The 27,389-nt window shown below is 43.1% G+C and overlaps 1 protein-coding gene across 1 annotated transcript; it reads right to left on the reverse strand.

The window, feature by feature from the left end:
* Positions 1 to 1,241: 1,241 nt before the first annotated feature.
* LOC138661742 (olfactomedin-4-like) lies at positions 1,242 to 25,549 on the reverse strand. Its single transcript, XM_069746632.1, has 5 exons — positions 25,409 to 25,549; positions 24,274 to 24,423; positions 12,646 to 12,858; positions 5,310 to 5,472; positions 1,242 to 3,799 (listed from the first exon to the last, which is right to left on the reverse strand). The coding sequence occupies exons 1-5, from the start codon at positions 25,463 to 25,465 to the stop codon at positions 2,976 to 2,978; spliced, it is 1,407 nt and encodes a 468-aa protein (XP_069602733.1). The 5' UTR covers positions 25,466 to 25,549; the 3' UTR covers positions 1,242 to 2,975.
* Between the last annotated feature and the right edge of the window lie 1,840 nt (positions 25,550 to 27,389).

Here is a 27,389-nt window from a genome sequence, read left to right on the forward strand (position 1 = left end):
TACCAGTGTCCTGTCAGGTGTGAGGTGCATCACAGTCACTTGCAGGCCGCAGGCCTCCATTGCCTCCAGGCTTTCATCCTCAGGAGCCACCACACACAATTCAGGGGACACCAAGTTCTATGCAATAGGCATAAGTTTACTGGTCAGTTCAAGTTCAGATGGTGACATAGGGCACAGCAATTAATGTTTTTTTCCTCCTTAGTACAACTCCTCTTCTTCAGTCCTGTCACTAGTTCATCCTGGACTACCCCCAAGACCCCTTACTCTGTCAGCCTTAGGGATTTCCTGTCCTCCTCGGCAGGGCACTCTGGACCGGCCATCACCTAGCATCTATGATGGTCCCTGTCCATCTTTCTCTGTACATCAGAAGACATGATGTATCTGGCAGACCCTATGCCACACTTTGGGCTCCGGAAATGGCAGGGGCCACCGCTTGGGATCCCAGTAATGCCTCCCACTGTGTGGACCTGAACTTGATCTTCACAATGCACTTCTCTACCTACTCACTAACTCATTACTACCAGGAAGCGCCCCTCTTTTTGTTAACACTAGTGCCCACCCACTGGGCTAGTTGTATCATTAACTAATTCCTATCTCATATGCTAAACCGGCATTAACCCCTTCACACCCATAGCCGTATGTCTATTTCACTGCACTGGAGTGCCAGGCATTGGGCACAGCCACCGCTCCCATGAGAAAACAAGAAGGATCCGACTCATGCCCGGTGTACTGGGTTCACTGTGTTGCGGGTCTTACCATTGATGTGAATTCGTTTTTTTATTACTTTTCAAAACATTTATATGCAATAATGAAAATATATTTGGATTTCAGTTCTTCAGCATTATACGATCAATATATTCAATAAAATGGGGAGGTTTCTAGTCTCTGGCAAGTCTCGAGAAAATATTGAGTTCAATGCTAATGCAATAGAAGCTATATAAATCCATGATGTTATCTTAATTTATACAGCAATTGGCGGGAGAATGAATCTTATGATGTCACTCTACGGCTGCATTAATCAAATATTCTCATCAGATTTCCAGGGATACCAGTTGACAGCTCATACCATGTATAATTTCGATGTACATAGTTTCATACCCTAGACCACCAAATATTGAAAATGAACTATTAAGCCATTAGAGCTTCTAACAGGAGTGTGATGAATGCTATCAATAACCCATAAACAAACTAAAAATGTGTAATAGAAAAGTGAAAAGGTTGCAATCTGCCACCGAAAACAATTAAAAAATTCAAACTTTTCTTTTATTCAAACTTTTCTTTTAACTCCCTTAAAAATACGAGTTCAAGAACATACGTCACCCTTTCGGACAGTAATGTCCTTACTCAACAACCCAAACTGTGAAAATGTGTAATGTAATTTATGTAGCTGACAGTGTAGGTATAAATACAAAAACAAATATGCCATATCATTTGTGGGCACACTTGCAAATCTCACTTTAAAGAACCTGCATTTGTAAATCATAAGTACAAGTGCTGTAGTCGTGACATGGCATGACCACTGAGCCCAGGGATTGGAGGTCCCATATGGTCATCATCTAGTTTCTGCAGCCATGTCATCAAATATCAAAAGGGGAGAGGCAGCAGCAGTGGGTACGTAAGGGTCATTTTGTTCTACATTTCAAGAACTACAAGATGGAAAAATGGAAAACGCCTTAAATAATTGTTTTATGTTTACAGCTCCTCTGTAACCCAGTGTGAATCCCTGGTAAAACACACCTAGCAAACCCTGGCTTATCCTGCAGTTATTATTTATTTTTTAGAACACCATTGATTCTATTGGTACAGAAGGTAGAGGGCCCTGCCCTTTCAGACTTACAGTCTACAAAATAATGGGGAAAGACACAGTAGGTTAAGGGGTTTATGGAAGCTCCGGTGCCGGTGAGGTGGCAGCAGGGTCATTTTAGGCTCTAAGCTTTCTTGAAGAGATGGGTTTTCAAGTTCTGTCTGAAAGTTCTGAATGTGGTAGATAATCGGTCTTGTTGGGGCACAGAATTTCAGAAGATTTAGAGAGAGTACAAAGGAGGGCAACAAAATTAATAAAGGGGATGGGAGAACTACAATACCCAGATAGATTAGCGAAATTAGGATTATTTAGTCTAGAAAAAAGACGACTGAGGGGCGATCTAATAACCATGTATAAGTATATAAGGGGACAATACAAATATCTCGCTGAGGATCTGTTTATACCAAGGAAGGTGACGGGCACAAGGGGGCATTCTTTGCGTCTGGAGGAGAGAAGGTTTTTCCACCAACATAGAAGAGGATTCTTTACTGTTAGGGCAGTGAGAATCTGGAATTGCTTGCCTGAGGAGGTGGTGATGGCGAACTCAGTCGAGGGGTTCAAGAGAGGCCTGGATGTCTTCCTGGAGCAGAACAATATTGTATCATACAATTATTAGGTTCTGTAGAAGGACGTAGATCTGGGTATTTATTATGATGGAATATAGGCTGAACTGGATGGACAAATGTCTTTTTTCGGCCTTACTAACTATGTTACTATGTTACTATGTAAGATGGGGGATGCTCAGGAGACGTCTTAGAGGCAATTAGATGAGGAACGCATGAGTGTGGAGGAAAGAAGGTGGTCTTGGGAGGATCAGAGATATCATTCTATCTGAAAGACTTACTTCATTCTAAAATACACTTGGTACTTTAGCAAAAAGAAACAGACAAAGTATGACTATAGATTCAGAGATTCAGACTACACAGGATGCATTTGTTGTCTGTTACCATGGAGACACATATTTAGTGTGTTTCCAATTTCCAAAATACTAGTTGACATACACTGATGGATTGACCATCAACTTGTCTTTCACTGAATCATAAGGGGCACAGGATGGCTTCATAGTGGTTCTGTGTTGACCCATTGGCATGATCATTGTCAAAGAGGGAAATATAAAAGACCTAAATGATTAGGAAGGAACATATTTTGGGGTCGTGGACTTATGATGTGGTTATATTTCAGATTTATCTTCTAGAAGAGGCTGAAAAGTAAGGTCATAGTTGACTAAGTAGCCATCATTGTACATGTAGAGCTTATGATCGTTAGGGTTGTAAGACAGACTCTGCACATTGTCCTTTGGTTTCTCTAGGGGAATGCTCAGCCACCATTCCTTCTCAGTTTTCGTATCATACATGTAAAATATGTCTTCCTTTTTTGTGTTGATGGCTCTAGTGACATACAAGACACCGCACGCCATGAATGCATTGCTGGCTGAAGGTTTGTGCTGAGCAGTGGCCCAAGTTTGTGTTACTTCAAGAGATATAGGGTCTAGTTTACTTATCACAATGTTTCCAGCATTTGATTCTGTTGAATAAATTGCCCAAAGTCCTTCTTCATCACTGGTCATGTCAATGTCTTGGTAAACTGAGGACGAATAGCTGAAACGGTTGTCGTAAACTGCATTCGGGAGGTTAACATTGAGTTCCACGCTATTGGTCTGTGGATTGTATCTGCAGATATTTCCATTGGAGTAGCAATTATAGTACATAGATTCATTATACATAATCATTCCACCACCTTGTCCATAATATCCATAGTTGATACCTCTGTCAATGGTCGGGTTATAGATCAGGAAGTTATCATATGTGTCGTAGATACGTAAACTGTTCATTAACCTTCCATCCGTATTGAGAGGAGCCACCCACAGAATGTTCTGATCTGCTCCCACTAACGAATCTCTTCCCCATCCTCCATATCTGTAGCTGAATCCCAAGTAGTTCAATTGCACTACAACTGGTTTACTGACGGCGATAATATAACCATGTCCACAGGCACCTGCGCAATAAAACAATCAAATGTCATTAAAAGCAAGAACGTAGCTCATCATGATTCACATTAATCAACTAAGGCCATGTGCACTTCTATTTTGGAGTCTCTTTAGCAGATTCCATCATATTTCTTCAAATAATTTACTTAAAGGGGTTTTCTCACTAATAAAATTAAGTTTAATCAACAGATCTTGGAGGAATAATAATTTCCACAATTGGATATGTTTAAATAAAATGTTCCTGTGCTTAGATAATCTTATAAATGTGCCCCTGCTGTGTACTATGTATTGGTCATGTCTGACCGTACAGGTGTCTCAGTTTCTTGGTGGTGTGAACATGTCCCTACAGGCCTGTTCACCGTGTGCACGGCTCATGTGTTTGTTTCAACCAATTGTTTTCTTGTTTCTACAAAACTAGAGAGGTTCCCACCCCTCCTTGTGACCCGTGCACATAAAATCTGTTCTATGCTACGTGTCCACATCGGACATTCCCTTTCTGAGGCCTGCTCATACAGGTACTGTACATATGACCAGGTTTTTAAATACATCAGATAGGGATTACATACATTAGTTAGGACTGCTCTAATACAGGTATACCTTGACGTTTCATAGAGCGGCTTAATATACATTTTTTGCAAAAAACATATTAACCAAGTACCCTGTGTTTTTCCATCTTTTTACTAGCACTTGCTGTTTACTGATATTTTCTGCAACAGAGTATTTTTTGGTTTTACTGTGCCTTTTTGTGTCTCCGTACAGGAACATGGTCTGATCATACCACAGCTCCTGGACAGGGGAGGGTGCAAAAGATTATGCACCATGAGATCATAGCTGATTCTTTCTCTGAGATAAAACATTTTTTTAAAACAGGCAGCAAAAATGTTTTACCTCACAGAAAGAATCAGCTGTGATCCCATGCTGTAATGTCTGTATAAGCTTTTCCGTAACCCCAAGGCCAGGAGAGGTGGAAAGTTCAGACATATGTTCCTGCATTGTCAGGCACAGCCATTAATTACACGGTATACAGCAGGGGCACAGTTATAAGATTATCTCAGTGTGGAAGAACATGACCGGCCGTACAGAGCCCGGACCTCAACCCCATCCCACACCTTTAGGATAAACTAGAACTGAGATTATGATCTCCTCCAACATCAGGGTCTGACCTCACAAATGTGCTCTTCTGGACGAAGGGGCAAATATCCCCATGGACACCTCCAAAATCTTGTAAGAATCCTTCCCAGAAAAGCATAAACTGTTTTTGCCTATCAATGCCTATAGTCATCTGCATTAAATTCAGCTACATGGCCTGATCTACTACCTGAGCAGTCATTATCACACTGTAAGGTATAATATACTGTGTCAGAGTGTTATTTGGGCACTTTGCAATAGACCATAAGGGAGACAAGGCATCAGTACAATGACCAGCAACCGGAACTTCATCAATGTAAAGATGCCGGTTCTGGTGATAGTTTTCATTTAGTCATAAAATACTTAGAAGCAAACACTGCGTTTACATACCATTTTCTTTTACTGGAACTGGAGGGTAAGACATTGGTTTTGACTTGTAGTTTTCACAATCTTCAAGTCGTTTTCTCAAGGCTGCAATTTCTCTTCGGATTACAATAACATTGTTCTTATCATGGACCTGCATCTGGCTCACCATGATGGAAATGTTGCGGATCTTTTGGAAAGAAAAATAGTGGATTGGTTTAAGGAAAAAGTTGATATCTATCTATCTATCTATCTATCTATCTATCTATCTATCTATCTATCTATCTATCTATCTATCTATCTATCTATCTACCAGATACCACCAGAAGTTTACATACCCTTTATAAAAAGACACATATGCTTGTTTTGCTCAATATCTGATATGAAATCAGAATAAACCTTTCCCGTTTTAGGTCAATTAGGATTACCATAAATATTAATATTTGCCAAATGCCAGAATAATGAGAGAGAGATAATGTTTAAGGTATTTTTATTACTTACTGTAAAGTCAAAAGTTTACATACACTAAGATTACTATGCCTTTAAACAATTCTGGATTGCCCTTGTGATGATGTCATGTGTTTAGAAGCTTCTGATAGTTTTTTGGCACCATATGAGTTAATTAGAGACACACCTGTGGATGTATTTTAATGCACACCTGAAACACACTGCTTCTTTTTGTAGCGTCATGGTAAAGACTCAAGAAATCAGCCAAGATATCAGGAAGAGAATTGTGAACTTGCACAAGCATGGCTCATCCTTGGGTTCAATTTCAAGATACCTGAAGGTGCCTCGTTCATCTGTACAAACAATTATACGCAAGTACAAACAAGATGGGAATGTCCAGCCATCATACAGCTCAGGAAGGAGACGGGTTCTGTGTCCTAGAAATGAACGTGCTTTGGTTGGAAATGTGCATATCAACCCAAGGACAAACGCAAAAGGCTTTGTGAAGATAATGGTGGAAGCTGGTAAGATTGTGTCAATATCCACAGTGAAACGAGTACTGTATCAACATGGGCTGAATGGCCACTCTGCCAGGTAGAGGCCATTACTTCAAAAGAAACATAAAAAGCCAGATGAATGTTTGCAAATGCACAAAGGAACACAGACCTTAATTTTTGGAGACATGTCCTGTGGTCTGATGAAACTAAAATTTAACTTTTTGGACATAATGACCATCCTTAACGTTTGGAGGAAAAAGGGAGAAGCTTGGAAACATAAGATTGCCATCCCAACTGTGAAACATGGGTGTGGCAGCATCAAGTTGTGGGGTTGTTTTGCTGCAGGAGGGACTGGTGCACTTCACAAAATAGATGGCATCATGAGAAATGAAGATTATGTGGCAATACTGAAGAAACATCTCAAGACTTCAGCCAGGAAGTTAAATCTTGGGCGGTAATGGATCTTCCAAATGGACAATGACCCGAAGTATACTGCCAAAATGATAAAGTGGCTCAAGGATAACAAAGTCAATGTTTTGACATCACAAAGCCCTGATCTTAATCCAATTTAAAATGTATGGGCAAAACTGAAAAGTCAGGTGCGATCAAGGCGACCTACAAACCTGGATCAGTTACACCAGTTGTGTCAGGAGGAATGGGCCCAAATTCCAACCAACTATTGTGAGAAGCTTGTGGAAGGAGATCCCAAATGTCTGATCCAAGTCATTCAGTTTAACCCCTTAGCCCCAAGGGTGGTTTGCACGTTAATGACCGGGCCAATTTTTACAATTCTGACAACTGTCCCTTTATGAGGTTATAACTTTGGAACGCTTCAACAGATCCCGGTGATTCTGACATTGTTTTCTCGAGACATATTGGGCTTCATGGCAGTGGTAAAATTTCTTTGATATTACCTGCGTTTATTTGTGAAAAAAACGGAAATTTGGCGAAAATTTTGAAAATATTGAAATTTTCCAACTTTGAATTTTTATGCCCTTAAAGGGAACCTGTCACCCCCAAAATCGATGGTGAGGTAAGCTCACCGTCGTCAGGGGCTTATCTACAGCATTCTGTAATGCTGTAGATAAGCCCCTGATGTAACCTGAAAGAGGAGAAAAAGAGGTTAGATTATACTCACCCAGGGGCGGTCCCACTGCGGTCTGGTCAAATGGGTGTCTCAGGTCCGCTCCGGCGCCTCCTATCTTCATTCCATGACGTCCTCTTCTGGTCTTCACGCCGCGGCTCTGGCGCAGGCGTACTTTGTCTGCCCTGTTGAGGACAGAGCAAAGTACTGCAGTGCGCAGGCACCGGGCCTCTCTGACCTTTCCGGCGCCTGGGCACTGCAGTACTTTGCTCTGCTCTCAAAATGGCAGACAAAGTACGCCTGCGCCGGAGCCGCGGCGTGAAGACCAGAAGAGGACATCATGGAATGAAGATGGGAGGCGCTGTTCCGCACCTGAGACACCCATCAGAGCAGGACCGCCCCTGGGTGAGTATAATGTAACCTCTTTTTCTCCTCTTTCAGGTAACATCGGCGGCTTATCTACAGCATTATAGAATGCTGTAGATAAGCCCCTGATGATGGTGAGCTTACCTCACCATCGATTTTGGGGGGAGACAGGTTCCCTTTAAATCACAGAGATGTGTCACACAACATACTTAATAAGAAACATTTCCCACATGTCTACTTTACATCAGCACAATTTTGGAACCAAATTTTTTTTTGTTAGGGAGTTATAAGGGTTAAAAGTTGACCAGCAATTTCTCATTTTTACAACACCATTTTTTTTAGGGACCACATCACATTTGAAGTCACTTTGAGGGGTCTATATGAGAAAAAATAACCAAGTGTGACACCATTCTAAAAACTGCACCCCTCAACGTGCTCAAAACCACATTCAAGAAGTTTATTAACCCTTCAGGTGTTTCACAGGAATTTTTGGAATGTTTTAAAAAAAGGAACATTTAACTTTTTTCACAACATTTTTTACTTCAGCTCCAATTTGTTTTATTTTACCAAGGGTAATAGGAGAAAATGGACCCTAAAGGTTGTTGCACAATTTGTCCTGAGTACGCCGATACCCCATATGTGGGGGAGAACCACTGTTTGGGCGCATGGCAGAGCTCGGGAGGGAAGGAGCGCCGTTTGACTTTTCAATGCAAAATTGACGGGAATTGAGATGGGACGCCATGTTGCGTTTGGAGAGCCCCTGATGTGCCTAAACATTGAAACCCCCACAAGTGATACCATTTTGGAAAGTAGACCCCCTAAGGAGCTTATCTCGATGTGTGGTGAGCACTTTGACCCACCATGTGCTTCACAGAAGTTTATTATGCAGAACCGCAAAAATAAAAAATCATATTTTTTCACAAAAATGAAATTTTCGCCCCCAATTTTTTATCTTCCCAAGGGTACCAGAACAAATTGTACCCCAAAAGTTGTTGTCCAATTTGTCCTGAGTACGCTGATACCCGATATGTGGGGGGAACCACCGTTTGGACGCATGGCAGAGCTCGGAAGGGAAGGAGCGCCATTTGGAATGCAGACTTAGATGGATTGGTCTGCAGGCGTCATGTTGCATTTGCAGAGCCCCTGATGTACCTAAACAGTAGAAACCCTCCACAAGTGACCCCATATTGGAAACTAGGAAGGAACTTATATAGATGTGTGGTGAGAACTTTGAACCCCCAAGTGTTTCACTACAGTTTATAACGCAGAGCAGTGAAAATAAAAAATCATTTTTTTCCCAAAAAATGTTTTTTTAGCCCCACAAATTGTTATTTTCCCGAGTGTAACAAGAGAAATTGGACCCCAAAAGTTGTTGACCAATTTGTCCTGAGTACGCTGATACCCCATATTTGGGGTAAACCCCTGTTTGGGCGAACGGAAGAGCTGGGAAGGAGCACTGTTTTACTTCTTCAACGCAGAATTGACTGGAATTGAGATCGGGCGCCATGTCGCGTTTGGAGAGCCCTGATGTACCTAAACTGTGGAAACCCCCAATTGTAACTGAAACCCTAACCCAAGCAAACCCCTAACCCTAATCCCAACCACACCCCTAACCCCAACCACACCCCTAACCCCAACACACCCCTGACCCTAATTCCAACCCTAACCGCACCCCTAACTCCAACACACCCCTAACCCTAATCCCAACCATAACCCTAACCACCCCCCTAACCCTGACACACCCCTAACCCTAATCCCAACCGTAAATGAAATCCAAACCCTAACTTTAGCCCCAACCCTAACTTTAGCCCCAACACTAGCCCTAACTGTAGCCCTAACCCTAACTGTAACCCTGACCCTAACTTTAGCCCCAACCCTAACCCTAACTTTAGCCCCAGCCCTAACTGTAGCTCTAGCCCTAACCCTAGCCCCAACCCTAACCCTAGCCCCAACCCTAACCCTGGCCCTAACCCTAGCCCTAATCCTAACCCTAGCCCTAACCCTAGCCCTAACGGGAAAATGGAAATAAATATATTTTTCAAATTTTATTATTTTTCCCTAACTAAGGGGGTGATGAAGGGGGGTTTGATTTACTTTTATAGCGGGTTTTTCAGCGGATTTTTATGATTGGCAGCCGTCACACACTAAAAGACGCTTTTTATTGCAAAAAAATAGTTTTTGCGTCTCCACATTTTGAGAGCTATAATTTTTCCATATTTTGGTCCACAGAGTCATGTGAGGTCTGGTTTTTTGTGGGACAAGTTGATGTTTTTATTGGCAACATTTTCGGGCACGTGAAATTTTTTAATTGCTTTTTATTCCGATTTTTGTGAGGCAGAATGACCAAAAACCAGCTATTCATGAATTTCTTTTGGGGGAGGCGTTTCTACCTTTCCATGTTTGGTAAAATTGATAAAGCAGTTTTATTCTTCGGGTCAGTACGATTACAGCGATTCCTCATTTATATCATTTTTTTATGTTTTGGCGCTTTTATACGATAAAAACTATTTTATAGAAAAAATAATTATTTTTGCATCGCTTTATTCTGAAGACTATAACTTTTTATTTTTTTGCTGATGATGCTGTATGGCGGCTCGTTTTTTGCAGGACAAGATGACGCTTTCAGCGGTACCATGATTATTTATATCCGTCTTTTTGATCGCGTGTTATTCCACTTTTTGTTCCGCAGTATGATAATAAAGCGTTGTTTTTTGTGTCTTTTTTTTTTTTCTAACGGTGTTTACTGAAGGGGTTAACTAGTGGAACAGTTTTATAGGTTGGGTCGTTACGGACGCGGCAATACTAAATATGTGTACTTTTATTGTTTGTTTTTTTTATTTAGATAAAGAAATGTATTTATGGGAATAATATATTTTTTTGCATTATTTTTTTTTTTTTTAGTTTTTTTTTTAGTACGTGTGGAATTTTTTTTAAAAACTTTTTTACTTTGTCCCAGGGGGGGGGACATCACAGATCGGTGATCTGACAGTTTGCACAGCACTCTGTCAGATCACCGATCTGACTTACAGGGCTGCAGGCTTACCAAGCGCCTGCTCTGAGCAGGCACTTGGTATGCCACCTCCCTCCCTGCAGGACGCGGATGCCGTGGCCATCTTGGATCCGGGCCTGGAGCAGGGAGGGAGGTAAGGAGACCCTCGCAGCAACGCGATCACATCGCGTTGCTGCGGGGGTCTCAAGGAAGCCCGCATGGAGCCCCCTCCCTGCGCGATGCTTCCCTGTACCGCCGACATACCGCGATCATGTTTGATCGCGGTGTGCCGGGGGTTAATGTGCCGGGGGCGGTCCGTGACCGCTCCTGGCACATAGCGCCGGATGTCAGCTGCGATAGGCAGCTGACACCCGGCCGCGATCGGCCGCGCTCCCCCGTGAGCGCGGCCGATCGCGCTGGACGTACTATTCCGTCCTTGGGAACTAGGGCCCATCCCACATGGATGGAATAGTACGTCCAATGGTAGAAAGGGGTTAATATTTACGGTAATCCTAATTGACCTCAAACGGGAAAGGTTTATTCTGATTTCATGTCAGATATTGAGAAAAACATGCTGATGTGTCTTTATATATAGTGTATGTAAACTTCTAGTTTCAACTGTATCTATATCTATCTATCTATCAGGGGCGGTCATTAAAGATTTCCCCTGACCCACTTCTATTTATCACAGGACGCTGAAACTGCGCATGTGTAATGATATAAGTCTCTATAGGTACGTGCCAATTTGCAACTCGGAACTGATAACGGTCTTGTTTTTACAGGTGCTGAAGTGGTGTGAGGTTTGATAATGGACCCAGTGGAATACAGAGCAGTCATCAAGTTCCTTTACTTGAAAGGCCGCAAACCAAAGGAGACTTTCGATGAGATAAAAGAGGTTTATGGTGATGATTTCCCAAAATATGATGTAGTCAAGAATTGGCATCATCAATTCAAATGTGGTCGGACTTCGGTGCAAACAACTCCTATTCCAGGGCGACCCCCCTCTGCTATTGATGAGCACACCATCCAACAAGTGGAGGTCGCCATTTTGGAATATTGCCATGTAACCATTCGCCTCCTAGCCCAAAATGTCAAGATTAGTGTGGGATCCGTGGAAAAAAATCATCCAAGACCATCTTCACATGCTGCACTCGCTGGGTTCTCCCGGCTGTTCACACCTTTCCAGAAGCAGGAATGAGTCGAATGCTCTCAGACTCTATTGACGATGTGCCACGGAAACCAGGCGAACTTTTACCACAGACTGATCACACAGGATGAAAGCTGGGTCCATCACTATGATCCTGAGACTAAAGTCCAGTCGATACAATGGAAGCATCATGACTCACCGCCTCCAAGAAAGGCACGTGCCCAACCCTCATCAGTCAAGGTCATGCTCACAGTATTTTGGGGCCAGCACAGAGTAGTATTGATGGATTTCCTTGCAAAGGGTACCATGATCACTGGGGCATTCTATGCTTCACTGCTGCGGAAAGAACCAAGACATTGGCATGCTCACCAAAGGTGTCCGCCTTCTGCAAGACAATGCACCAGTTCACAACTCACATGTTGCCTAAATGGAAGCATGCTTCTGTGGCTTTGAAATTCTACTGCATTCCCCTTATTCACCCAACCTCGCACCATCGGACTTCCACCTCTTTCCAACAATTAAGTTATTTTTGAAGGGAAAGCATTTTCCAGATGATGAGAATCTGATTTCCAAAGTCACAACGTGGCTTTTGGAGCAACCTGTCGACTTCTATAAGTGAGGTATTTACAGTTGCTTAAAGAGATGGGAGAAGTGTGTGTCCCTAGGTGGCACCTATGTAGAGAAGGACTAATAACTGTGCCAAGTTTCATTGCTTTCAGTCCACAGGAAGTGGGTCAGGGGAAATCTTTAATGAACGCCCCTTGTATCTATTTATCTATCTATCTATCTATCTATCTATCTATCTATCTATCTATCTTTTATCCTTTTCTCACCTCTATGTACAGCTCTTCCACCAGAACATTGGTACCATTCATAGAAGTCTTCAGTTGCAGTATCAGAGCCTCCATTTCTTCAATCTCCAATTTCACCAGCTCAATTTCCACCTGAGTGTACGAGATTCCTCCCATCTCCATCACCTCCACACGTCGGGTCAGGTTGACCAGTCGCTCTATATAACTGTTCAATGTACTTTCATAGTAGTGGATCTATGAGATTATTGTAAGTTTGTTTAGTTTTAGCCGAATATAAACGAAACACTTGAAACTCTGGATAAATAATTTTATTTCAGTGGTTGTAAAAAATCATTTTTTTTTAACATATAATAATTATGTACAGCACTCCTTCAAGTTACAATAAAAAATAAGTACATATAGTACAAGTAAAAAGTAATACTGTACAAGTAGTACATATAGACAGCACTGCAGTACGTATATCACAGGTAGAGGATGATACTGTGTATGTGGTGAAGGTAGAGATTCATATAATACATACAGTGGGGCAAAAAAGTATTTAGTCAGTCAGCAATAGTGCAAGTTCCACCACTTAACCCCTTCAAGACCCAGCCTATTTTGACCTTAAAGACCTTGCCGTTTTTTGCAATTCTGACCAGTGTCCCTTTATGAGGTAATAACTCAGGAACGCTTCAACGGATCCTAGCGGTTCTGAGATTGTTTTTTCGTGACATATTGGGCTTCATGTTAGTGGTAAATTTAGGTCAATAAATTCTGCATTTATTTGTGATAAACACGGAAATTTGGCGAAAATTTTGAAAATTTCGCAATTTTCACATTTTGAATTTTTATTCTGTTAAACCAGAGAGATATGTGACACAAAATAGTTAATAAATAACATTTCCCACATGTTTACTTTACATCAGCACAATTTTGGAAACAAAATTTTTTTTTGTTAGGAAGTTATAAGGGTTAAAATTTGACCAGCGATTTGTCATTTTTACAACGAAATTTACAAAACCATTTTTTTTAGGGACCACCTCACATTTGAAGTCAGTTTGAGGGGTCTATATGGCTGAAAATACCCAAAAGTGACACCATTCTAAAAACTGCACCCCTCAAGGTACTCAAAACCACATTCAAGAAGTTTATTAACCCTTCAGGTGCTTCACAGCAGCAGAAGCAACATGGAAGGAAAAAATGAACATTTAACTTTTTAGTCACAAAAATTATCTTTTAGCAACAATTTTTTTATTTTCCCAATGGTAAAAGGAGAAACTGAACCACGAAACTTGTTGTCCAATTTGTCCTGAGTACGCTGATACCTCATATGTGGGGATAAACCACTGTTTGGGCGCACGGCAGGGCTTGGAAGGGAAGGAGCGCCATTTGACTTTTTGAATCAAAAATTGGCTCCACTCTTTAGCGGACACCATGTCACGTTTGGAGAGCCCCCGTGTGCCTAAAAATTGGAGCTCCCCCACAAGTGACCCCATTTTGGAAACTAGACGCCCCAAGGAACTTATCTAGATGCATAGTGAGCACTTTGAACCCCCAGGTGCTTCACAAATTGATCCGTAAAAATGAAAAAGTACTTTTTTTTCACAAAAAAATTCTTTTAGCCTCAATTTTTTCATTTTCACATGGGCAACAGGATAAAATGGATCCTAAAATGTGTTGGGCAATTTCTCTTGAGTACACCAATACCTCACATGTGGGGGTAAACCACTGTTTGGGCACATGGTAAGGCTCGGAAGGGAAGGAGCGCCATTTGACTTTTTGAATGAAAAATTATTTCCATCGTTAGCGGACACCATGTCGCGTTTGGATAGCTCCTGTGTGCCTAAACATTGGCGCTCCCCCACAAGTGACCCCATTTTGGAAACTAGACCCCCCAAGGAACTTATTTAGATGCCTAGTGAGCACTTTAAACCCTCAGGTGCTTCACAAATTGATCTGTAAAAATGAAAAAGTACTTTTTTTTCACAAAAAAATTATTTTCGCCTCAATTTTTTCATTTTCACATGGGCAGTAGGATAAAATGGATCATAAAATTTGTTGGGCAATTTCTCCTGAGTACGCCGATGCCTCATATGTGGGGGTAAACCACTGTTTGGGCACACGGCAGGGCTCGGAAGGGAAGGCGCGCCATTTGACTTTTTGAATGGAAAATTAGCTCCAATTATTAGCGGACACCATGTCGCGTTTGGAGAGCCCCCTGTGTGCCTAAACATTGGAGCTCCCCCACAAGTGACCCCATTTTGGAAACTAGACCCCCCAAGGAACTTATCTAGATGCATATTGAGCACTTTAAACCCCCAGGTGCTTCACAGAAGTTTATAACGCAGAGCCATGAAAATAAAAAATAATTTTTCTTTCCTCAAAAATGATTTTTTAGCCTGGAATTTCCTATTTTGCCAAGGATAATGGGAGAAATTGGACCCCAAATATTGTTGTCCAGTTTGTCCTGAGTACGCTGATACCCCATATGTGGAGGTAAACCACTGTTTGGGCGCACGGCAGGGCTCGGAAGGGATGGCACGCCATTTGGCTTTTTAAATGGAAAATTAGCTCCAATCATTAGCGGACACCATGTCACGTTTGGAGAGCCCCTGTGTGCTTAAACATTGGAGATCCCCCAGAAATGACACCATTTTGGAAACTAGACCCCCAAAGGAACTAATCTAGATGTGTGGTGAGGACTTTGAACCCCCAAGTGCTTCACAGAAGTTTATAACGCAGAGCCATGAAAAAAAAAAAAAATTATTTTCTCAAAAATGATCTTTTAGCCTGCAATTTTTTATTTTCCCAAGGGTAACAGGAGAAATTTGACCCCAAAAGTTGTTGTCCAGTTTCTCCTGAGTACGCTGATACCCCATATGTGGGGGTAAATCACTGTTTGGGCACATGCCGGGGCTCGGAAGTGAAGTAGTGACGTTTTGAAATGCAGACTTTGATGGAATGCTCTGTGGGCGTCACGTTGCGTTTGCAGAGCCCCTGATGTGGCTTAACAGTAGAAACCCCCCACAAGTGACCCCATTTTGGAAACTAGACCCCCAAAGGAACTTATCTAGATGTGTGGTGAGCACTTTGAACCCCCAAGTGCTTCATAGAAGTTTATAATGCAGAGCCGTGAAAATAATAAATACGTTTTCTTTCCTCAAAAATGATTATTTAGCCCAGAATTTTTTAATTTTCCCAAGGGTAACAGGAGAAATTTGACCCCAAAAGTTGTTGTCCAGTTTCTCCTGAGTACGGTGATACCCCATATGTGGGGGTAAACTACTGTTTGGGCACATGCCGGGGCTTGGAATTGAAGTAGTGACGTTTTGAAATGCAGACTTTGATGGAATGCTCTGTGGGCGTCACGTTGCGTTTGCAGAGCCCCTGATGTGCCTAAACAGTAGAAACCCCCCACAAGTGACCCCATTTTGGAAACTAGACCCTGAAAGGAACTTATCTAGATGTGTGGTGAGCACTTTGAACCCCCAAGTGCTTCATAGAAGTTTATAATGCAGAGCCGTGAAAATAATAAATACGTTTTCTTTCCTCAAAAATAATTATTTAGCCCAGAATTTTTTATTTTCCCAAGGGTTACAGGAGAAATTGGACCCCAAAAGTTGTTGTCCAATTTCTCCTGAGTACGCTGATACCCCATATGTGGGGGTAATCCACTGTTTGGGCACACGTCGGGGCTCAGAAGGGAAGTAGTGACTTTTGAAATGCAGACTTTGATGGAATGGTCTGCGGGTGTCACGTTGCGTTTGCAGAGCCCCTGGTGTGCCTAAACAGTAGAGACCCCCCACAAGTGACCCCATTTTAGAAACTAGACCCCCCAAGGAACTTATCTAGATATGTGGTGAGCACTTTGAACCCCCAAGTGCTTCACAGACGTTTACAACGCAGAGCCGTGAAAATAAAAAATCATTTTTCTTTCCTCAAAAATTATGTTTTAGCAAGCATTTTTTTAGATTCACAAGGGTAACAGGAGAAATTGGACCCCAGTAATTGTTGCGCAGTTTGTCCTGAGTATGCTGGTACCCCATATGTGGGGGTAAACCACTGTTTGGGCACACCTCAGGGCTCGGAAGTGAGGGAGCACCATTTGACTTTTTGAATACGAGATTGGCTGGAATCAATGGTGGCGCCATGTTGCGTTTGGAGACCCCTGATGTGCCTAAACAGTGGTAACCCCTCAATTCTAACTCCAACACTAACCCCAACACACCCCTAACCCTAATCCCAACTGTAGCCATAATCCTAATCACAACCCTAACCCCAACACACCCCTAACCACAACACTAACCCCAACACACCCCTAACCCTAACCACAACCCTAATTCCAACCCTAACCCTAAGGCTATGTGCCCACGTTGCGGATTCGTGTGAGATATTTCCGCACCATTTTTGAAAAATCTGCGGGTAAAAGGCACTGTGTTTTACCTGCGGATTTTCCGCGGATTTCCAGTGTTTTTTGTGCGGATTTCACCTGCGGATTCCTATTGAGGAACAGGTGTAAAACGCTGCGGAATCCGCACAAAGAATTGACATGCTGCGGAAAATACAACGCAGCGTTCCCGCGCGGTATTTTCCGCACCATGGGCACAGCGGATTTGGTTTTTCATATGTTTACATGGTACTGTAAACCTGATGGAACACTGCTGCGAATCCGCAGCCAAATCCGCACCGTGTGCACATAGCCTAATTCTAAAGGTATGTGCACACGCTGCGGAAAACGCTGCGGATCCGCAGCAGTTTCCCATGAGTGTACAGTTCAATGTAAACCTATGGGAAACAAAAATCGCTGTACACATGCTGCGGAAAAACTGCACGGAAACGCAGCGGTTTACATTCCGCAGCATGTCACTTCTTTGTGCGGATTCCGCAGCGGTTTTACAACTGCTCCAATAGAAAATCGCAATTGTAAAACCGCAGTGAAATGCGCAGAAAAAAACGCGGTAAATCCGCCATAAATCCGCAGCGGTTTAGCACTGCGGATTTATCAAATCCGCAGCGGAAAAATCCGCAGAGGACCAGAATACGTGTGCACATTCCTAACCCTAACCCTAGCCCTAACCCTAGCCCTAACCCTAGCCCTACCCCTAACCCTAACCCTACCCCTAACCCTACCCCTAACCCTACCCCTAACCCTAACCCTACCCCTACCCCTACCCCTAGCCCTAACCTTAACCCTAACCCTACCCCTAACCCTAACCCTACCCCTAACCCTAACCCTATTCTAACATTAGTGGAAAAAAAAAATTTCTTTATTTTTTTATTGTCCCTACCTATGGGGGTGACAAAGGGGGGGGGGGTCATTTATTATTTTTTTTATTTTGATCACTGAGATAGATTATATCTCAGTGATCAAAATGCACTTTGGAACGAATCTGCCGGCCGGCAGATTCGGCGGGCGCACTGCGCATGCGCCCGCCATTTTGGAAGATGGCGGCGCCCGGGAGAAGACGGACGGGACCACGGCTGGATCGGTAAGTATGATAGGGTGGGGGGGGACCACGGGGGGGGGGATCGGAGCACGGGGGGGGAATCGGAGCGCGGGAGGGGTGGAACGGAGCGCGGGGGGCGTGGAACGGAGCACGGGGGGGCTGGAATGGAGCAAGGGGGGGTGGAACGGAGCACGGGGGGGGGGTGGATCGGAGTGCAGGGGGGGTGATTGGAGCACGGGGGGGTGATTGGAGCACGGGGGGAGCGGACACGAGCACGGGGGGGAGCGGAGCACTGGACGGAGGGGAGCCGGAGCAGTGTACCGGCCAGATCAAAGGGGGTGGGGGGGCGATCGGAGGGGTGGGGTGGGGGCACACTAGTATTTCCAGCCATGGCCGATGATATTTCAGCATCGGCCATGGCTGGATTGTAATATTTCACCCGTTATAATGGGTGAAATATTACAAATCGCTCTGATTGGCAGTTTCACTTTCAACAGCCAATCAGAGCGATCGTAGCCACGAGGGGGTGAAGCCACCCCCCCTGGGCTAAACTACCACTCCCCCTGTCCCTGCAGATCGGGTGAAATGGGAGTTAACCCTTTCACCCGATCTGCAGGGACGCGATCTTTCCATGACGCCACATAGGCGTCATGGGTCGGAATGGCACCGACTTTCATGACGCCTACGTGGCGTCAAAGGTCGGGAAGGGGTTAAAAAGATGAGAGGCGTCTGTAATTTACATCATAGGTAGACCTCAACTATGGGAGACAAACTGAGAAAAAAAAATCCAGAAAATCACATTGTCTGTTTTTTTAACATTTTATTTGCATATTATGGTGGAAAATAAGTATTTGGTCAGAAACAAAATTTCATCTCAATACTTTGTAATATATCCTTTGTTGGCAATGACAGAGGTCAAACGTTTTTTGTAAGTCTTCATAAGGTTGCCACACACTGTTGTTGGTATGTTGGCCCATTCCTCCATGCAGATCTCCTCTAGAGCAGTGATGTTTTTGGCTTTTCGCTTGGCAACACGGACTTTCAACTCCCTCCAAAGGTTTTCTATAGGGTTGAGATCTGGAGACTCGCTAGGCCACTCCAGAACCTTGAAATGCTTCTTACGAAGCCACTCCTTCGTTGCCCTGGCGGTGTGCTTTGGATCATTGTCATGTTGAAAGACCCAGCCACGTTTCATCTTCAATGCCCTTGCTGATGGAAGGAGGTTTGCACTCAAAATCTCACGATACATGGCCCCATTCATTCTTTCATGTACCCGGATCAGTCGTCCTGGCCCCTTTGCAGAGAAACAGCCCCAAAGCATGATGTTTCCACCACCATGCTTTACAGTAGGTATGGTGTTTGATGGATGCAACTCAGTATTCTTTTTCCTCCAAACACGACAAGTTGTGTTTCTACCAAACAGTTCCAGTTTGGTTTCATCAGACCATAGGACATTCTCCCAAAACTCCTCTGGATCATCCAAATGCTCTCTAGCAAACTTCAGACGGGCCCGGACATGTACTGGCTTAAGCAGTGGGACACGTCTGGCACTACAGGATCTGAGTCCATGGTGGCGTAGTGTGTTACTTATGGTAGGCCTTGTTACATTGGTCCCAGCTCTCTGCAGTTCATTTACTAGGTCCCCCCGCGTGGTTCTGGAATTTTTGCTCACCGTTCTTGTGATCATTCTGACCCCACGGGGTGGGATTTTACGTGGAGCCCCAGATCGAGGGAGATTATCAATGGTCTTGTATGTCTTCCATTTTCTACTTATTGCTCCCACTGTTGATTTCTTCACTCCAAGCTGGTTGGCTATTGCAGATTCAGTTTTCCCAGCCTGGTGCAGGGCTACAATTTTGTTTCTGGTGTCCTTTGACAGCTCTTTGGTCTTCACCATAGTGGAGTTTGGGGTCAGACTGTTTGAGGGTGTGCACAGGTGTCTTTTTATACTGATAACAAGTTTAAACAGGTGCCATTACTACAGGTAATGAGTGGAGGAAAGAGGAGACTCTTAAAGAAGAAGTTACAGGTCTGTGAGAGCCAGAAATCTTGATTGTTTGTTTCTGACCAAATACTTATTTTCCACCATAATATGCAAATAAAATGTTAAAAAAACAGACAATGTGATTTTCTGGATTTTTTTTTCTCAGTTTGTCTCCCATAGTTGAGGTCTACCTATGATGTAAATTACAGACGCCTCTCATCTTTTTAAGTGGTGGAACTTGCACTATTGCTGACTGACTAAATACTTTTTTGCCCCACTGTATAATACCAACTGGGAGCAAGAAAGTGCATTTAGTACAGTTATAGAGTAGCACAAAACATGTAATCCGGGTACATAGAAGTACAGTAAATGTAGTAAAATAGCGAACACCGCCATACCTAACACAGACAGAGAGCAATGCACAAGTAGTACAGATAGCAGAGCAGTACATATAGCAGAGATACAGAGCTGTACAGTGCATGTAGTACAAGTAGACTAGAGAGTAGCACAGTACATGTAGTACAGAGAGAGAGCTATACAGGACATTTAGTTCTTATAGAGAGCAGTATAGTACATCTAGTAAAAGTAGAGAGTAGCATAGTACATGTAGTACAGGTAGATTGTAGCACAGTACATGTAGTACAAGTAGAGAGTAGCACAGTATATGTAGTACAGATAGAGAGCTATATAGTACATTTAATTCTTACAGAGAGTAGCATAGTACATGTAGTACAAGTAGAGAGTAGCATAGTACATGTAGTACAGGTAGAGTGTAGCACGGGACATGCAGTACAGATAGAAAGTAGCACAGTACATGTAGTACAGATAGAGAGCTATATAGTACATTTAATTCTTACAGAGAGCAGTATAGTATATCTAGTACAAGTAGAGAGTAGCATAGTACATGTAGTACAGGTAGAGTGTAGCACGGGACATGCAGTACAGATAGAAAGTAGCACAGTACATGTATTGCAGGAAGAGAGTAGCACAGTACATGCAGTACAGATAGAGAGCTATACAGTACATTTAGTTCTTACAAAAAGCAGTATAATACATCTAGTACAGGTAGCACAGTACGTGTAGTACAGATAGAGAGCTATATAGTACATTTAGTTCTTATAGAAAGCAGTATAGTACTTATAGTACAGGTAGAGAGATGTACAGTACATGTAGTACAGATAGAGAGTAGCACAGTGCAAGTAGTACAGTTAGAGAGTAGCACAGTACATGTGGTACAAGTAGAGAGTAGCACAGTACATGTGGTACAAGTTGAGAGTAGCATAGTACATGTAGTGCAGGTAGAGAGTAGCATAGTACATGTAGTGCAGGTAGAGAGTAGCATAGTACATGTAGTACAGATAGAGAATAGCACAGTACATGTAGTGCAGGTAGAGAGTAACACAGTACATGTGGTACAAGTTGAGAGTAGCACAGTACATGTAGTGCAGCTAGAGAGTAGCACAGTACATGTAGTCCAGTGTTATGACCTGGTGGTCAGGACAATAATGGACCTGGTGGTTAAGAGCACACGGAATGACCTGATAGTTACTGATAATATAGGACGAGCTCTGAGACGTGGGAACTCTGCTGACCGCAATCCCTAATCCTATCACACACACTAGAAATAGCCGTGGATTGCTCCTAACGCTCCCTATGCAACTCGGCACAGCCTAAGGAACTAGCTAGCCCTAAAGATAGAAAAATAAAGCCTACCTTGCCTCAGAGAAATTCCCCAAAGGAAAAGGCAGCCCCCCACATATAATGACTGTGAGTGAAGATGAAAATTACAAACACAGAGATGAAATAGATTTAGCAAAGTGAGGCCCGACTTACTGAACAGACAGAGGATAGGAAAGGTAGCTTTGCGGTCAGCACAAAAAACTACAAAAAGACCACGCAGAGGGTGCAAAAAGACCCTCCGCACCGACTCACGGTGCGGAGGCGCTCCCTCTGCGTCCCAGAGCTTCCAGCAAGCAAGACAACAATCAAAATAGCAAGCTGGACAGAAAAATAGCAAACCAGAGAAAAACAAGCAGGAACTTAGCTTCTGCTGGGAAGACAGGTCACAAGAACGATCCAGGAGTGAACTAGACCAATACTGGAACATTGACAGGTGGCATGGAGCAATGATCTAGGTGGAGTTAAATAGAGCAGCCAGCTAACGAATTAACCTCGTCACCTGTGGAAGGAACCTCAAAAGCCGCAGCTCCACTCACAACCACCAGAGGAAGCCCATGGACAGAACCAGCCGAAGTACCATTCATGACCACAGGAGGGAGCTTGACAACAGAATTCACAACAGTCCAGGAAGTGAGTAGCACAGTACATATAGTACAGATAGAGAATAGCACAGTACATGTAGTAGAGATAGAGAGCTTTATTGTACATGTGGTTCTTGTAGAGAGCAGTACAGTACATGCAGTACAAGCAGTGAGTAGTAAAGTAATTGTAGCATAGGAAGAAGTACAGTAACTGTAGTACAAGAAACTGCAAGACTTATAGTCCAGGTAGATAGCAATACAGTACATGTGATAAAGGTAGAGAACATTACCGTACATGTAGTACAGGTAGGAAGGAGTGCAGTATATGTAGTACAGGTGGTGATTAGTATAGTACATGTCATACTGTTAAAGTGTATTACATGCAATACAGGTAGAGAGCAGTAAATATAGTAGAGATAGAAATTAGTACAGTACATATAGTACAGGTAGAAATTACAAGTATGCGTTCAAATAGAGAGCAATATGATACATGTAATATAGGTAGAGAACTATACTGCCCATATAATGTGGGTAGTAAACATAGAGAGTGCTACCATATACGCGTAGCACAGATAGGAATCGGTGACGTACAGGTAGTACAAGGAGAGATAAGTAAAGTGTATGTACAGGTAGAGAGTAGAAACAGGTATAGAGAAATACAGTACATATAGTACAGGTATAGAATAGTAGAGAACCTGTAGTCCAGGTAGATAGCAGTACAGAATATATAGTAATGCTAGAAAACACTACTATACATATAGTGCAGATAGAAAGCAGTACGGTATATGTAGAACAGGTAGAGATTAGTACAGTACATGTAGTATAGTAAGAGAACACTACAGTGCATGTAGTTCAGGTATAAAATAGTACAATAACTGCAGTGCAGGAAGACATTAGTACAGTACATATGGTACAGGTAGAAAGCAGTACAGTACATGAAGTAAAGGTAAAGATCACTAAGTCCTCACCCTCAGCTCCAGTCCTCACACTCAGCTCCAGTTTTCACCCTCAGCTCCAGTCCTGACCCTCGGCTCCAGTCCTCACCCTCAACTCCAGTTCTCACCCTCAGCTCCAGTCCTCACCCTCAGCTACAGTCCTCACCCTCAGCTACAGTCCTCACCCTCAGCTACAGTCCTCACCCTCAGCTACAGTCCTCACCCTCGGCTCCAGTCCTCAGCCTCAGCTCCAGTCCTCACCCTCGGCTCCAGTCCTCACACTCAGCTCCAGTCCTCACCCTCAGCTCCAGTCCTCACACTCAGCTCCAGTCCTCACACTCGGCTCCAGTCCTCACACTCGGCTCCAGTCCTCACCCTCGGCTCCAGTCCTCACCCTCGCCTCCAGTACTCAACCACGGCTCCAGTCCTTACCCTCGGCTCCAGTCCTCACCCTCGGCTCCAATCCTCACCCTCGGCTCCAGTCCTCACCCTCGGCTCCAGTCCTCACCCTCAGCTCCAGTCCTCACCCTCGGCTCCTCTCCTCACCCTCGGCTCCAGTCCTCACCCTTGGCTCCAGTCTTCAACCTCGGTTCCAGTCCTCACCCCCGGCTCCAGTCCTCACCCTCAGCTCCAGTCTTCACCCTCAGCTCCAGTCCTCACCCTCGGCTCCAGTCTTCACCCTTGGCTCCAGTCTTCACTCTCAGCTCCAGTCCTCACCCTCGGCTCCAGTCCTCACCCTCGGCTCCAGTCCTCACCCTCGGCTCCAGTCCTCACCCCTGGCTCCAGTCCTCCCAATATTATCTGTATAGTTGGGAGGTCGGTTTTGGGGCCTTAAATAAAGTAAATCCTAAAAGTATTTGAAATTTTAATTATTTCTTATGTAGACAGAATTCAGGCTGCAAAGCAAAAAAAAACAAACCTGGATTTTCCTGGATAGAATCAAACATTTCTACTCCTCTTATGTTCAGTATCAACAGACACTATTGTCTCACAACAGATATGATGGACACTGTTATTATTAAGGGTTATTACTATTTATGTACCTTAGTGATCTGCTCTTCAACGCTGATAGTCAAGTTCAGGCTGGATATCTCCAACATCTCGAAACGATCTGCAGGGAAAGAAGAGTCTGGGAGGAGAACAGAGCATTGACAGACCCCTGCCTCATCCTGCGACCCTGTGGTGTTGTGGGTCTGTTGAGACAGGAGGAGATCACTTTAAGAAGAAACATATATTTGAGGTAGCATAACAATTATATTATACTATATAATAAAGATAAAAAAAAAAACTAAGAAACTATAAACGACAAAGATATAGTCACAAGGACAAGAAATACTAAATAGGAGGAGACAGGTTGTGATTGCTTCCATGACCCATGAGCTGGAGAATAAGATGGAAATAAAGCCTTAAGGAGACCTGATATTTTGAAAGCCATGAGATCTTCCATTGGGGCTAAGCCAAAGTTAATACTTTCCAAGAGCTGCTTCAAGAGCATATCACCCTGCCAATAAAAATCTCTAGTGTGTACTGATGAGGTTCAAAAAGTGTGAAACAGTCTTGTCTATGGATAGGTGTCTCTGGTTTGCCTTATATTCATAATTATGTCTCCAACCTCTGTATGGCGAGATTTTTTTTTTTACAAAAATAGTTTTGAAGGCAAGATCAAGAATTTCTGGAAGCCCAATTCAAATGGACGAGACAATATGTTTCCCCCCAAAAAAATGTGCCATTTCTGAATTCACCGTAGGAGGTTGGACACTGGTTTACAATGTAACTACCTAGGGGTGGCACTTCGGAGAGTTTTTTTTTTCCTTCTGGAGGAGAGCAAATTTGCATACGTTTCAAAGGGTGATTTGCTTTTAAGACTCCCTACACTACACATAGCTAAACATATATTGATAAATATATAGATGCTATACGTATGTGAACCCCTGGAAATAATTAAATATGTCCAGACACAGCAAAATTTTAACAATTTATGGATAGAGGGACACTATTTTAAAGAGAAGAGCCTATTTACTATTTTAGTATTCACCCGTGGTCAGTGCAAAAGCAAAAAAAAAATTATCCCTGAAATCTTTTTTTAAAGGATTTTATTTATTAGATGAAAGACGGGAGAGAGCTTTGACACATGATGTATAGAAAGTAATAGAGACGGAAATTTCCAATAGAACTTACCAAGCTGGCGGCCTGAGACTGATAGATGCCAAGGAACAAAAGTAAGAAGATGAACATGGTGACCTTCTTGTCTTCTAATACCACCAGCTAGTGTTATTCCACTATATATATATATGTGTATACTCCCTCCCACTCGTCTTCTCATCCCTTACGTGTAAGATAATGACTAATACCGTGATTGTTTCGATAACAAACCGTGGGAAAGAGACGTTCCATATTCCATGAGAGACGAATATCTGCTCCAAGACAAGTCCAAACACATTTCAATTATTACAACCGGTTATCAGTAAAGGCGTTTTCAAAAAATGTTAAGTAAAAATTTTAGGTTTCATTCTTAAGACCCTAAGGACATTTCTTTAAAAATATTTTTTTTTGGCTGGTGTGAGGGACGTGATATTTTTCTATTCAACCATTTTTTTTTTTTTAATTAATCAACTTTTAATTCAGTTTTTCATTTTACAACTTTTGAATATTTAAAATGATTTTCCTAGAAATTTTATTTTTGCATCACTAAATTCAGAGAGACATGATTTTTTAATTTTTTTTATGAAATGGCGTCATGAGCTTGTCTATTTGGGAGACAAGTTACATTTTTTAGTAGTGCTGCTTCATGCTTTTATACATTTTTTTTTAAAGGGATTAGAAAACAGCAATTATGCCACTGTTCTTGGTGATTTTTTATGGCACCCCTAATATATATATATGCAATCATAACCAAAAGTGTTGGCACCCTTCAAATTGTTCCAGAAAATGAAATATTTCTCCCATAAAATTATTGCAATTACCCATGTTTTGTCATACACGTTTATTTCCTTTGTATAGGAACACAAAAAAACTAAGGCAAATTGGACATAATTTCACACAAAACCCCAAAAATGGACCAGACAAAATTGTTGGCACCCTCAACTTGTGGGGAGGGGGTGCTGCCTTATACTACAAAGTCTGCCTGTGGGAAGGGGGCTGCCTTATACTACAGTCTGGGTGTGGTACGGGGTGCTGCCTTGTACTACAGAGTCTGTCTGTGGGGGGGGGGGGGGTGCTGCCTTATACTACAGAGTCTGCCTGGAGAAGGGGGTGCTGCCTTATACTACAGAGTCTGCCTGTGGGAAGGGGGCTGCCTTATACTACAGTCTGGGTGTGGTACGGGGTGCTGCCTTTTACTACAGAGTCTGTCTGTGGGGGGGGGGGGGTGCTGCCTTATACTACAGAGTCTGCCTGGAGAAGGGGGTGCTGCCTTATACTACAGAGTCTGCCTGTGGGAAGGGGGCTGCCTTATACTACAGTCTGGGTGTGGTAAGGGGTGCTGCCTTATATTACAGAGTCTGTCTGTGGGGGGGGGGGTGCTGCATTATACTACAGAGTCTGCCTGGAGAAGGGGGTGCTGCCTTATACTATAGAGTCTGCCTGGTGTTGATGGGGGCTGCTTTATACTATAGTCTGCCTGTGGGGAGGGGGGCTGCCTTATACTACAGAGTCTGCCTGTGGGGGGTGCTGCCTTATACTGCAGAGTCTGCCTGCGGGGGGGTGCTGCCTTATACTAGTCTGCCTGTGGGGGTGTTGCCTTATACTACAGTCTGCCTGTGGGGGGGTGCTGCCTTACACTACAGAGTCTGCCTGTGGAAGGGGGGGTGCTGACTGAAGTCTAAGAGCACCGTTTGTGCTCAAAACGCGTCCAGCGACTACATAGTAGCTTCCATCCAAATTATGTAATTTTTCGCTTGTCAGCAATTTTCCAAATTTTAATATGTTTAAATACATTTTTGATACTTTTTATTCCTGGAGCTGGATTTTTCTTTCCATGTGCACGAGTTTCAACATCAGACAGAGATGTTTTATCCTTGCTCAGACATTATGTGGACTACAGACGAAAGTTTCTACTTGGTGAGCAGAAAAGAAGTTTCTGTATTGCTGCCAGATACAACAGAATCTGCATGTGGGGGTGATGCCTTATACTACAGAGTCTGCCTGTGGGGGGCTGCCT

Source organism: Ranitomeya imitator, chromosome 2, assembly GCF_032444005.1.
Source record: "Ranitomeya imitator isolate aRanImi1 chromosome 2, aRanImi1.pri, whole genome shotgun sequence".
Taxonomy (NCBI): Eukaryota; Metazoa; Chordata; class Amphibia; order Anura; family Dendrobatidae; genus Ranitomeya; species Ranitomeya imitator.